Below are 13,832 nucleotides of genomic sequence, written 5' to 3'. Positions count from 1 at the left end.
CGACGCCCCAAGAAGTACATGAGCTTCTTTGGGGCGTCTTGTCGCGCGTTCCCGTACATAGACTTTCGGGAACGCGCGACAATGGGCGTTCGCTTGTCTCTGTATGCGCGATGGCAAACGCCGGTACAATCGCGCATACAGAGCGCTCCTTTTCAGAACGCTCAGGTCTGAACCCAGCGTAATAATGGGAGTGAGAAAAATGCAGATTGCACACTAAAGGTTTGCGGACCACAATATGGACATGGTCGTGTGCGAGGCTAATTTGCAGGAAAAATTCAAGTCCTATGGGTTTCAAATCCACCCTGCAGGTCACTTTCCCTCACAGATTTTTTCTATCAATCAATCAGTGATGGTCTGACTAGGAATGAGCGAACCCAAACTGTAAAGTGTGGGTTCGTACCGAACATTGCGGGAAGCGGTAGTCTGTTTTCGGGTTCTGTGTTTGGAAGTTGAATAAAGCATGTTGAAATGCTGCAGCCAGCTAATCAACAAGCTTTTAAGCTATGGGCACTTGGAAGCCATCACAGTCATGCCTAGTATTGGCATGGCTGTGATTGCCGAATCACGTGTGGCCCCACCATTCAGCTCTAACTAGTGTAGGGACAAGATGCCAGGAGGGACATGGTTAGGCTTTTATCTGTATGTAAATTCTGTGGGTGGTCTATAGACATTTTTATGGGTGCAATACACCTTCTTTGCACCAGTAACACAGAAATACAATACTTTATCTATCTGTTAATTCTGTGGGTGACCTATAGACATTTTTTTGCACCTGGAGGATGGGTCCTGTACCAACAGCAGCCAGGTACACAACTGTCCAGCCAGACACAGTTTTGGAGGGTGAGGAGGATGATGATGATTGCTCATGGACATCACTGGAGCATGACTGGGGGTATACAAAGGACACAGACAATACACCTCCCTGGTAATTAGTTTCTAAAGAAGGCCGTGGGGTTGAACTGGAGGGCCTGTCATTGAGAATCTGACACCACACTTGAACGTGCTTGGTTCAGCACCACATTCTTAACCCCGTTGTCTGAAGGCTTAATCACAATAGATGTATCAGCTTCAAGTGACACTAGCCAATCCAGTTCTTCTCTCATCAGTTTACTATGGCAAAATCTTATCTTCCAATCCATTTAGTTGTTCAGTAACCACCATCAATAATGTATCTATAGGTGTGTTGTCGTTAATTGGGGGATTTCTTGTCTATGAGAGTCTGAGGTCTGTGAAGGGTCCCCACCTATTGGTCTCCCCCTTCCACCAGCAAATCTGCCAAGCAGATGGCTATGTCCGGAAGCTCATCTAAAATTGATGCCCAGTTCAGCACATTGTCAGCTATCATGACTTGCAAAATGTTTTTTCTATTTGATTTGCATCCAAATGAATTGAGAGTCTTCACCCACATAAAAAGGGTGAATTTATGAATGGGGACAAGATAGCTCTTTACTGAGCAGCTTCATTTAATATTCAGTATTCTCTTGGACACATTAATGATCTGTAGATCATCAGATTGGGATGTCCTGGATGGCTTATTTAGTAGTGATCCTTCCTCTCTGTGAAGATAACAGGACACCAAGGGGCCCTTGACTAGAAAAACAACCCGTCTATTGCTCTCTGCCTCTCTTACAACAACTCTTTGGTTTACCCCTGTGTGATGTAGATCTAAGGGGTTGCGTACTATAAGCTTGTTCAGGTTCAGTATTAGCCTGTGTGTTTAAATCTCTTGATATGCCTACTGCTGCCACATGATACTGATTATTTTATAGTCAGAATAGGCCTAACAGCGTACTAGGTTTGAATCTGACCACATCTGAATGGAGTTTGTATATTCTCCCTATATTTTCTCTCGGTACTCTGGTCTCCTTCCACAATCTAAAGACATATTGATAAGGAACTTAGATTGTGAGCTCCAATGGGGACAGCAGACAATGATAATGTCTGTAAAGGACTACCAAATATGTCAGTTCTTTATAAGTGAGTATATGAAAATTAAAAAAAATTGTCCTCCACGCACTAGCGGATGCTTTTTGTGTTTTATAGTACACCCTGGGTTGTTGCAAGTCTGAGGTATTTGGTGGGAAGCTTGTTCACCCTTAGCTCTCCACAATGAACTACAGCAGAATACACCTATGGACCTTGCAACAACCCCCATACAAGTTCAGCACTCATAGCAATATACAATGCATTGTGAACGTCTTCAGACCCTTTAGCTTTTTTCACATTTTGTTTCCTCCCCGTGCTCTGTGATTAATACCCCATATTTAGAAAATGAAAACAGAATTTTAGAAATTTATTTTTGCAAATTTATTAAAAAGGAAAAACTTGAGTTTTGACATTTTGCATGGACATAAGTATTCAGACCTTTTGCTATGGCACTTGAAATTTAGTGGGGGGGGGGGGGGGGTTCCCATTTCTTTTGATCATCTTTGAGATATTTCTTCACCTTAACTGCAGTCGACCTATGATAAATTATTATTGGGAAGACACCCCCCTTTTATATAAGGTCTCACAGCTGACAATGCATACCAGAGCAAAAACCAAGCAATGAGGAGGAAAGAACTGCCTGTAGAGCTCAGAGAAAGGATTATGTGGAGGCACAGATCTGGAGAAGGGTCCAAAAAAATCTGCTGCACTGAAAGTTCCCACAAGCATAGGGGCCTCCATAGTCCTTAAATGTTAGACGTTTGTAACAACCATGAGTCTTCCTAGAGCTGGCCATCCCACCAAACAAAGAATTGGGGAGAAGGGCCTTCGTAGGAGAGGTGACCAATAATCTAATGGCTGTGCTCCAAATATCCTGTGTGCATATAGGAGAAATGTCAATCACTGCAGCACTTCACCAAAACAGGCTTTATGGTACAGTGTCCATAAAGAAGCCTCTTTTTAGTAAAAAATACACATAAAAGACTCTTAAACTTTGAGAAACAAGATTACGTGCTCTAATTGAACTTTTTGGCCTCAATTCTAAGGGTCATCTCTGGAGGAAACCAGGCACTGCTCATCACGTGCCCTATACTAGCCATACAGTGAAGCATTGTGCGGGTACCATCAGGTCTTTGAGCGGCCCAGCCAAAGTCCTGACTTGACCCCAATAAAAAATCTCTACAGAGAACTGAATTTGGCTATCCACAGAGAGTCCCCATCCAACCTACAGAGCTTGAAAGGACCTATAGAGAGGATTGGCAGAAAATATCAAAATCTCTCCCGAAGCTGCTTCATCTAACTTTTGTTGATTCAATATTTTAGTTCTTTCTCTTCAATAAATTAGCAAAGATTTTTAACATTCTGTTTCACTTTGTCATTATGGGGTATTAAGTGTGGGATGATGGGGAAATTTTATTTTATTTTATTTTAGCACAACACCACAAAATAGCAAAATGTGAAAAAATTGAGAGTCTGAAGACTTTTCAAATGAATTATATGCTCTATATAGTAAATTCATTGGCAGAGTATGAGGGGTTAATTCACATATCCCCTCCCTTCCCTCTCTGCTTCTAGGAGGGTGTACATCGGGCTTATTGTTTTCATACGGTTTATGCCCTGCTTTTATTTTATTTTGTTTTAGTGGTTTCATAGGCAGTGATTAGTTCATTTGACAAAACCATTTACCGGACTTACCTGTATAGTTACTTTGGCAAGGTAGATTTCCCTTATGAAACTTTGGCTTTTCTACCAATAAAAGTGTTGACAGAGGTTCTTTTGATGGTATAAAATTACTAAAACATGCCTACTAATTACTACTAAGACATGCCTAGTAACATAGGCAGCTTTCCAATTCATGCTACTAGAACCTGGCCTCATACGTTGTGTTTAGACACGCATTGGCTTGCAATCTTCTTCTTCATTGTGCTTTTTCATTTTCTCTGAGATTGTAAAATAATTAATTGAAAAATGTAATATCGACTAGATCACTTTATGAATGTATTAATCATTTTGACAAGAAGAGTTTGTTTTAATTACATATTATACCAGAACTGATATTGACTCTTAATAAACTAACCGGATGGGTAATGTATCAATTAATCCGAGCATGACCATGTTTAAATGTCAATAGTCCATGGTGACGACTGGAAATAAATCTTGAGATAAATGAGAAATCTTGTAAAAGCCATGGAACCAGCGATACATTGAAAAAAGATTGTTTGATGCTTAGTATTATGTGAACTTTTAGACCATAAAGATGAATGGCTTTATTTAGTATCTGCAAATGACCAAGGGTTGGCACAATGAGTTATCGTACCACACGGACAATGACTATGCAGGACAACCGCACACATTTTACCATGAATTGATGTGTTCATGTGATGAGTTTACTCTTTCATCTAGAAAAAATATGTGGCCAATAACTGCACTGAAAACCCCAATTTGTGGTAAAAATGCATATAGTTTTGATACCAGACAGTTGGCCATGCTGCACACTACTCCAACACATGAACCTTATATTATTAAGGAGGTAGGCATATTTGTTGATGGGTCCAGTTAGTAAGCATTATTACTTTACATATATATTATGCAATCAGTATCAATGTATATGAAGCCTATTTTTATCAGTTGCCCTTCACAGAGGATCATCAAGTTTAACTTCTCTCAACACTACAAAGTTCTGTAGACGTTGTCCCAGCTTTTCACGCATACAGTACACACAGTCTACATTCATTGTGGAGTGTTTAACAGAGTGGATCACTTGCAGCAGCTGCAGGTATCACATTCTATTTCAGCTTAGGTGCAAGTATTAGCATTTATGAAGATCTGATGCCATTTCTTGGTTGCCCTAATAGGATTTTCCATATGCTTTAAATTTGAGGTCATGATTCTGTGAAATGCAGCATCATGTAATGACATTCCTGGTTTGGGTTTACTGATCTGGTTTACAAAATGTGCTAATAAGAATTAAATTTATTTTACAACTAGTGGCATACTTCCCATGAAGCAGACCACATAACTGCTGTGGGACCCATGATGAGAGGAGGCAAGGCACTGAACTCCATCATGTACTGGACAGAAACACAGAGCATTTTATTGCATCCACCACTTTAATGGAGCTCAGTGCAAAGAGATTTTACAGGTGCCATTCAGTTTAATGGTAACTATATGAGCTCCCTCTAGTGGTGGCTGCAGGCAGTCAGTAATATAAATTATTGAAGGGAAGTAAGAGATATATTTAGCAATGTATTTATACCAGTTGTTTGATGTAAATCATTAAGGAATGCATGGGGTCATTTGTCAAAATGGTGTAAAGTAGAAATGTCTTAGTTGCCCATAGCAACCAAGGTGAAATCTGATTGGTTGCTATGGGCAACTAAGCAAGTTCTACTTTACACCAGTTTGAAAAAATGACCCCAACAGTGTTTTAGAATAAGCACTATAGTTATGAAGCACATAGGTGAAGTGGAGTGTGATTTTTTTTTAAATATAATTAAAAAATTCCTACACAAAGAAAATTGAAAAATTGTAACTTAGCTGAAAATCTAAGTGCTTAAGGGCCCAACCATTCAGTTAAGTTATGTAAGGGTATTTTCACACGCAGCTAATTTTATGGCAGAAAATTCCACAACGTAAAATCAGTTCTATTCATTTGAATGGGGCAGCAAGCATATCATATGCCAGCTTTGACTGAGTAAACTCAAGTTTTAGTCAAGTTACAAAGATGAAATGTATATACATAGCCAGAGGTAGATGGCACATGAAAGTTTTTGGGAAAAGAAAAAAGAAAAAACGTTCATTTTAAAAGAGGGTTTGGACGAGTTTATTTGGAATATAAGTGGCCAAGTTTTTCCTAGAATTACTGAGGGCAGAACCCTATTACTGGTTACATTGGAAATTAAGAGGACATGCTTTATGTACATCCTTACACACAACAATATCTAGCGGCCTAATAACTCACAAACTGCAGTCACCTTGAGGTCTGTTCTTACAGTGCAGAGCCTGCTTACCAGAAAATATTTTATTGTTTTTAATTTTCTGTAGATTTAAGTGTGCTCTTCTTACATTCTGTATCCCAAGAACAAAATGTAGTACCATAAAATATACGAGACAAGTCATTGTGCTCATATGTCTTGGCTTATTAAAGTTTAAATATAGTTTTTTGCTGTGTATTATGAGTTTGTTGGTGTATGCAGTTTGATATAAGTTCATGAAAAGAGCTCAGATTTAGCCAGTTGTATGTGTGTTATAGCTCGAGCTCTACAATGTGTAATGCCATACCTCAACAGATAAAATTAAAAAAAAGTTTACATTTTTTTGTAGATTAATGATCAATTTCTTTGGTTAGAAGTTTACCTGAATAACTACATAACTACAAGACTGTTTCCCCCATGACCCCCAACGCCAAGGCTGCTTGTATATTCAAAGAGTAACTCAACTTTTATTAAATTTTTTGCTAAAATGTCCTAAATGCCCTAATAATAATTTTTGTAATATACTTTATTAATGCATTTTTATTTTTTATAAAGATATCCCCCTTAAAGCACGGATTTCCCAGTATACAGAGTATGGGCTGTACAGTTTATGAAAAGAGCCACAGCACAAGGAGTACGGGCAGGAGCACACATTGCTTTCTTTGTATTATAAGGCTAGATGTTTCTGTGTAATTCCAGGATTGAGGCTGGGTTCAAACATCCATATTTCGGAACTGGTAAAATATGTCCAGGTTACAGCCAGCTGAAGCCACCTTTAAAGTTTAATTTTGTTGCTTATATCAATATATGTTTATATATTAACAATGTAGATTACTTATTAATGTAACACTTGTTTTTTTTTTCTTCAGGAAGCAGTAGTCAGTGTCTGGATACAGTTCAGTGATGGCTTAGTGACACCTCTTGATATCTATGATCCCAAAGAGTTTACAATATCTGCAACATCATTGGATGAATCTATTATCTCCACTCACCAAAGCAGTCCAGTTAAGTGGCCAATTGTAAAAGCAGAAGGTGAAGGACAAGGTCCTTTAGTAAAAATAGACTTTATGATCAGCGAGGCCTGTCAAAAATCTAAGAGAAAAAGCATTCTTGCTGTGGGAAATGGTTATATAAAAGTAAAGTTTGGGCAAAATGATGCTATTTCTCCAGGTGGGACTGAATATGATGCAGCAGAAATAGAAAACCACACAAGTGACCGTCGGCAGAAAGTAGCAGACCCTGATCAGTATGGTAATGATGGGAGATATGATGGTTCTCTTCTGGAACGTGATAAAAGTGCTATAAGAAAAGGAAGCACCACTGCTAAATCTGTGATAAATGGCAAGATGGATGGCAATAAACTGTCTGAAGACAGTCCTCTGCAAAATATCCCAATAGATTTCACCAATTTCCCAGGACAGGTGGATTTACCAAAAAGTAATGGGGAGATGGAAGATAATGACCTCATAAATGCACCAAGAGGACTGAGTGATCTTGAGATAGGAATGTATGCTTTGCTTGGTGTTTTCTGTCTTGCCATTTTAGTCTTCTTAATCAACTGCGCAACATTTGCCCTAAAATACAGGCACAAACAGCTGCCAATAGAAGGCCAAGCTAATATGGCTCACTCCCATGACTGGGTATGGCTTGGTAATGAAACCGAGTTGTTAGAGAGCACACCAGATATATCACCACAGCAAGATGAGCATACTACTATAATAGACAGAGGAATTACCTTAGAAGAGAGTCATCATCTATTTAATGGTAACTCCCAGAAGAATCTGCAGAGCCAAACTCATCGGCTAACAGACGAAACAGAAAAAGCAACAAAAAACAAGAAAAATGATCCTTTACATTCCCCGACTTCAAAAAGAAAGCGGGTAAAATTCACTACATTCACCACTATCCCAGCTGATGACAGTTGCCCAACAGTCAACTCATTGTTGACAGCCAATGAAGATGATATTAAGTGGGTATGTCAAGATATGGACTTAGGAGAATCTAAGGACTTAAGAAACTATATGCAGAAGCTCAAAGATAAAATATAACACGGGGAATGGGAAAGAAATACTACATATTTTGATGCCTTTGGTTTTATATGTAATATTATAATGAGAAGATTATAGAAAAAAAAAACTTAGTATTACAAAATAGAAGCCAAAATGAGTGTAGTTTTTTTTAAAAGAAACTCCACTATAGGACTAGGTGTATGGATTTTAAGACCTGAACAATTCTGCAAATGAATGTCATATGGACAGTAAGACTCTTGAGAGAATAAAATGAAAATCACAAAGTGGACATACCAAAAATGGTTTATAAAAAAATTAAAACTTAGCAAAAAAAAATTATATTTCTAAGAAATTGTAACTACAGGATGGCAAGTAAAATGATATTTTCAGAAATCCAGAAAAAAATGTATACTGCTTGTTCCATTTTCTGTAGATATGTACAGTGTTTAGGGAATGGGGAAAGACACAATTTTGCATTGACAAAATTTTCAGAAATGTACATTGCATATTAATTATTAATCAATTCCACTGCACATTTAGATTTTCATAAAGGTCTTCCCCATAAACATTAAGTTCACTCAATAGACCAATTTATGGCTTCTAACTGGAGTGGATTTAGCCCATATATGAAGATCTTGTCATCCATTTTACTTTGTTAAATATTACATTGCGAAATTCTGATAAAAATTTGTACAAATTGTAATGTTCATGTGGCACGTTAAACATCAACTCAAGGCTTAGTTCCTCTGATGTGTTCTGTTAACAGATTTGGTTTTAGAGAAAAAAAATATTCTAGATTATTTCCTCCTTCCGTATATTATTGAGCTTGTGTGTGACATTTGCCCCAAGGGAAACTTGTCTCAGACGCTGCTGGAAATGTTTGCATTATTATGTTCCTTTTGACCTTGACTCATTTGAAAATGGGCATAGACACAACAACTTGCTTTTTCTGGAAAATGTATATGATTTTTATCTTTGATGGTTAAGAGCTCATGCACATGGCAATTCAGTTTGAACAGACTCTTAGAATCCTCTTTGCACTGCAGTAAGGATGTGCACCACATGGTTCCACAATATGGTCTTGTGCATGATGCCTTAGACCGTTCTATATCTGTATGTTTCACTAGCTTATGCATTCATATCTACTGAGTCTAATCTTATTTTCAACATTGACAGCAATGACCATAAGCCAGTATTTTGAGAATGTTAATTTAGTAGAAATACAATTATTTAATATCAGAGGACACTTGAGATATCTGTGAAATGCAATATTTGTACTCCCAAACACAAAATCTTGCACCATGTCTACAACACAATAGAAGCAGGTTATACTCTTGATATACAATGCATTGGTCTAATTTAGTATACATTTGCTTATGTTTACGACAGAAAGGGTACTTGTCTCCCGGTGCTAAAATATAACTATTATCAGTTGTAGCACATGAATTGTCAAACATCTTTATAATGATCTTAATATCCAGTGGGATGTATCTGGTCTGTATTGGTTACCAGAATGTCAATGTCAAACTATACTACAGCACAAGCCATGGGCTTTCTGAAAACATTACACAGAATGTCCACCATTTTGAAAAAGAGAAGTCTTTATTTGTCATTTTCAAATTCTGTAATCTGGGCTTGGAGAACTTTAAGGTCTTGCAAAGTTACAATCCCCATTGTACTAGAGGATATCAAGGTATACTGAGAGCCTGCAGTTGGACACCAGCAAGAGAGCCACCCCCTCCGGTTCACAGGATTAACATGTTATTATCTGATACAATTGGGGACACCCCAGAGTTATAGAACGTACGATGGAAAAGTAGATAAGTAATCAGAACCGATGTCAGCTAACATAGATGGGAATGATAACATGAAATACATAAAATGTATTGTAGACTGGAAGAATGTAATATTTATTTATATATATATATATACATATATAATTATATAAATTGTGATTAAATACTTCATGTCATTAAGCTTGCCTTGTTTCCTCCTGTCTTACAGCTACTAACAGTCTAATATGTAGGTTAATTTCAGATAATTAAATCAGATTTTTTGGGAGTGTGCAGGCCGAGTATTCAAGTTTATGAAATTACTGCCAGTTACTATTTCTTTTTTTAAATTGTAGACTAGAATATTGAATATACACGCTGATCATTGTGGATCATGAGTGGTATGCTTAAAATTACTTTTTGGGTTATTTAAATTCAATCCACAAAAATTTCAACACTTAAATATCAATAATGTATATAAAACTATATATGTAATACCTATTCACTGTATTCCATTTAGTGAAGACAATAATATATGTCCTCACTTTAAAGGATGATTCTATAGTGTATACTGCCAATACAAAACTTGGGATGTACATTATATATTTACTGTGTTTATAATAACAAAGTGGACCTCAAAGGCAGAAACAGCCTGGCTCATAAGAGCATTAGTTTACCCTCCAGTAGGCCGAGGTTATAACACCACAATTGCTGCCAATGGTCTCTGAAGTATGCATGTCAAAAGAGTCAAAGTTTAACATGTATTACATACGTACCTTTTCAGAATCTATATTATGTTCTAGTCTTCCCCCTTCCTGATGAAGTACATATGTACATAGGTTGAGAAACTGAGCATTACTTACTAAATATATTGCCTGTTACTGATTCGACATATAGGGTACAAGAATAATAATATTGTATATTACATAATTTTTTGGGGTGGTGCTGAAATAATAGAGAATAAACAACTATCTGCTGGTGTAGCAAATTATTAGTAAAACTGCCGAACTTATCTCCACCTATAGTAGTCACCTTTCCCAAGTTCTCACTATGGCTCTTGGCACTTAGATATCCCCAGGACTTGTAGAGAATTACATAACAAGATGGCCGCAAAAAAATATATACAAAGCACATACTAGATTGACAGGCAACAAATACAGAATAATAAACTAATTGATAGATGACAGAAAAATGGATGAGGGTAGTAACGGATGAGGGAGATAATGTTCAACAATGGGACAGACAGTAATGGCATGCAGGTGGAGAGCAGTGAATGTAAGTAAAACACAACTGCAATACAGATAGTAAAAAGACCATGGGACTATCAATCACAGGATGTGCTCCAACAAAGCCAATAAACTAGAATACATTCTGGAATTAAACAGCACAGAGCTATCACTATCCCTGGCAAAGAGGCAATGAAACAAAAGGTATGTAAAGGCCTAACAATCAAAAATAACCATCCAGCAAGCACCAGACTAACTTTATAACAGAACCAGATTAAGGATAGCGACTGCCTCAAACGAGGTTAGTGAGAAACAGACAAAGATTCCTGTTGCTACAGCTGGGCATGTAGTCTGCTAGTTGTGCTATGCTATACAAGCCCTCATATTTTTCTGTCATGGTTCATATTTTCACTACTTTGCACATTTTTAACAGAACATTTTAAACAGCATTCCTTAACTTCTAAATATTTTTCCATGCGTCCAGAGAGATATACTGATTGTCACTCTATCTCCATACATGTCTTTGTCCAAAAAATGATTGTCTATTCACATGCGTTGGGCATGTGTTCAACATCATGCATTTGGAATTATACAAACTATCTTACACACAACATAATATATCTATTCTATACTATAGGCAGAAAGTTGGAGTGCACATTAAACAGACATGAAAAGCAAGAGAATGATAGGCACTTTTTGAGAGAAGTCTAATTTCTCTACTTGTATTATATCAGGCTTCACAAAATGTCATTCTCCATGTACCCCTTTTCAATTATTTACAGCTTTAGCTGGTCATGGATTTATAGAGACAGTCAATTTATAGAGATAGTCAGTTAAGTACTTGGTATAATACAACAGGAATAGTAATCTTATTGTGCAACCACTATGTGATGTGTCACACAAACATGAAGCTGTTAAAATATATTTACCTGTGGCTACATGTCAAAAATGATCATAACTTCTTGTGACAATAATTATTATGCAAGTGCTACTATAAAGAATAAGCCATATACAGGTCCTTCTCTAAAAATTAGCATATTGTGATAAAGTTCATTATTTTCTGTAATGTACTGATAAACATTAGACTTTCATATATTTTAGATTCATTACACACCAACTGAAGTAGTTCAAGCCTTTTATTGTTTTAATATTGATGATTTTGGCATACAGCTCATGAAAACCCAAATTTCCTATCTCAAAAAATTAGCATATTTCATCCGACCAATAAAAGAAAAGTGTTTTTAATACAAAAAAAGTCAACCTTCAAATAATTATGTTCAGTTATGCACTCAATACTTGGTCGGGAATCCTTTTGCAGAAATCACTGCTTCAATGCGGCGTGGCATGGAGGCAATAAGCCTGTGGCACTGCTGAGGTGTTATGGAGGCCCAGGATGCTTCGATAGCGGCCTTAAGCTCATCCAGAGTGTTGGGTCTTGCGTCTCTCAACTTTCTCTTCCCAATATCCCACAGATTCTCTATGGGGTTCAGGTCAGGAGAGTTGGCAGGCCAATTGAGCACAGTAATTCCATGGTCAGTAAACCATTTACCAGTGGTTTTGGCACTGTGAGCAGGTGCCAGGTCGTGCTGAAAAGGGAAATCTTCATCTCCATAAAGCTTTTCAGCAGATGGAAGCATGAAGTACTCCAAAATCTCCTGATAGCTAGCTGCATTGACCCTGCCCTTGATAAAACACAGTGGACCAACACCAGCAGCAGACATGGCACCCCAGACCATCACTGACTGTGGGTACTTGACACTGGACTTCAGGCATTTTGGCATTTCCCTCTCCCCAGTCTTCCTCCAGACTCTGGCACCTTGATTTCCGAATGACATGCAACAGTCCAGTGCTGCTTCTCTGTAGCCCAGGTCAGGTGCTTCTGCCGCTGTTTCTGGTTCAAAAGTGGCTTGACCTGGGGAATGCGGCACCTGTAGCCCATTTCCTGCACACGCCTGTACACGGTGGCTCTGGATGTTTTTACTCCAGACTCAGTCCACTGCTTCCGCAGGTCCCCCAAGGTCTGGAATCGGTCCTTCTCCACAATCTTCCTCAGGGTCCGGTCACCTCTTCTCGTTGTGCAGCGTTTTCTGCCACACTTTTTCCTTCCCACAGACTTCCCACTGAGGTGCCTTGATACAGCACTCTGGGAACAGCCTATTCGTTCAGGAATTTCTTTCTGTGTCTTACCCTCTTACTTGAGGGTGTCAATGATGGCCTTCTGGACAGCAGTCAGGTCGGCAGTCTTACCCATGATTGCGGTTTTGAGTAATGAACCAGGCTGGGAGTTTTTAAAAGCCTCAGGAATCTTTTGCAGGTGTTTAGAGTTAATTAGTTGATTCAGATGATTCGGTTATTAGCTCGTTTAGAGAACCTTTTCATGATATGCTAATTTTTTGAGATAGGAAATTTGGGTTTTCATGAGCTGTATGCCAAAATCATCAATATTAAAACAATAAAAGGCTTGAACTACTTCAGTTGGTGTGTAATGAATCTAAAATATATGAAAGTCTAATGTTTATCAGTACATTACAGAAAATAATGAACTTTATCACAATATGCTAATTTTTTTAGAAGGACCTGTACATAGTCAAACATCATAGTGGGTACCTAGCCAGTAGTGTTGAGCAAATCGACCTTCGGATCCAAGATCCGACGTCAATTCGCTCAAAATTTTGCTTGAATGCTGTATGGAGATTCGTCTCCTTACAGTATTGAAATGTATGGGCTCTGGCAAGGAAAATTAGTTATCGCCGAAGTCTCAAGGGACTTCAATTAATAACTTTGAGATTTGATTTTTCAACTTTAAAACCATTTTAAAACAGGGATCTGCTTCAGTACCGAGTGCTGCTCACGTCCATGTGCTGTTTAAGAACAGAAAGCACATGAAATGAACACTGACCCATTATAGTGAATGAAACAGTTCAC

General features: G+C 37.9%; 1 protein-coding gene across 1 annotated transcript in view; it reads left to right on the top strand.

Annotated features, from left to right (window-relative positions):
- TMEM132C (transmembrane protein 132C) overlaps positions 1-9,795 on the top strand; it is an 805,495-nt gene extending 795,700 nt beyond the window's left edge. The window contains exon 9 of the mRNA XM_044275646.1: positions 6,770-9,795. Within this exon, the coding sequence (XP_044131581.1) occupies positions 6,770-7,948 (1,179 nt within the window). The 3' untranslated portion in view covers positions 7,949-9,795. The remainder of the gene's footprint in view (positions 1-6,769) is intronic.
- Positions 9,796-13,832: the final 4,037 nt, after the last annotated feature.

Source organism: Bufo gargarizans, chromosome 1, assembly GCF_014858855.1.
Source record: "Bufo gargarizans isolate SCDJY-AF-19 chromosome 1, ASM1485885v1, whole genome shotgun sequence".
NCBI lineage: Eukaryota > Metazoa > Chordata > Amphibia > Anura > Bufonidae > Bufo > Bufo gargarizans.
Note: the sequence above shows the minus strand (reverse complement) of the source record. Positions and strands in the feature narration are given on the sequence as shown.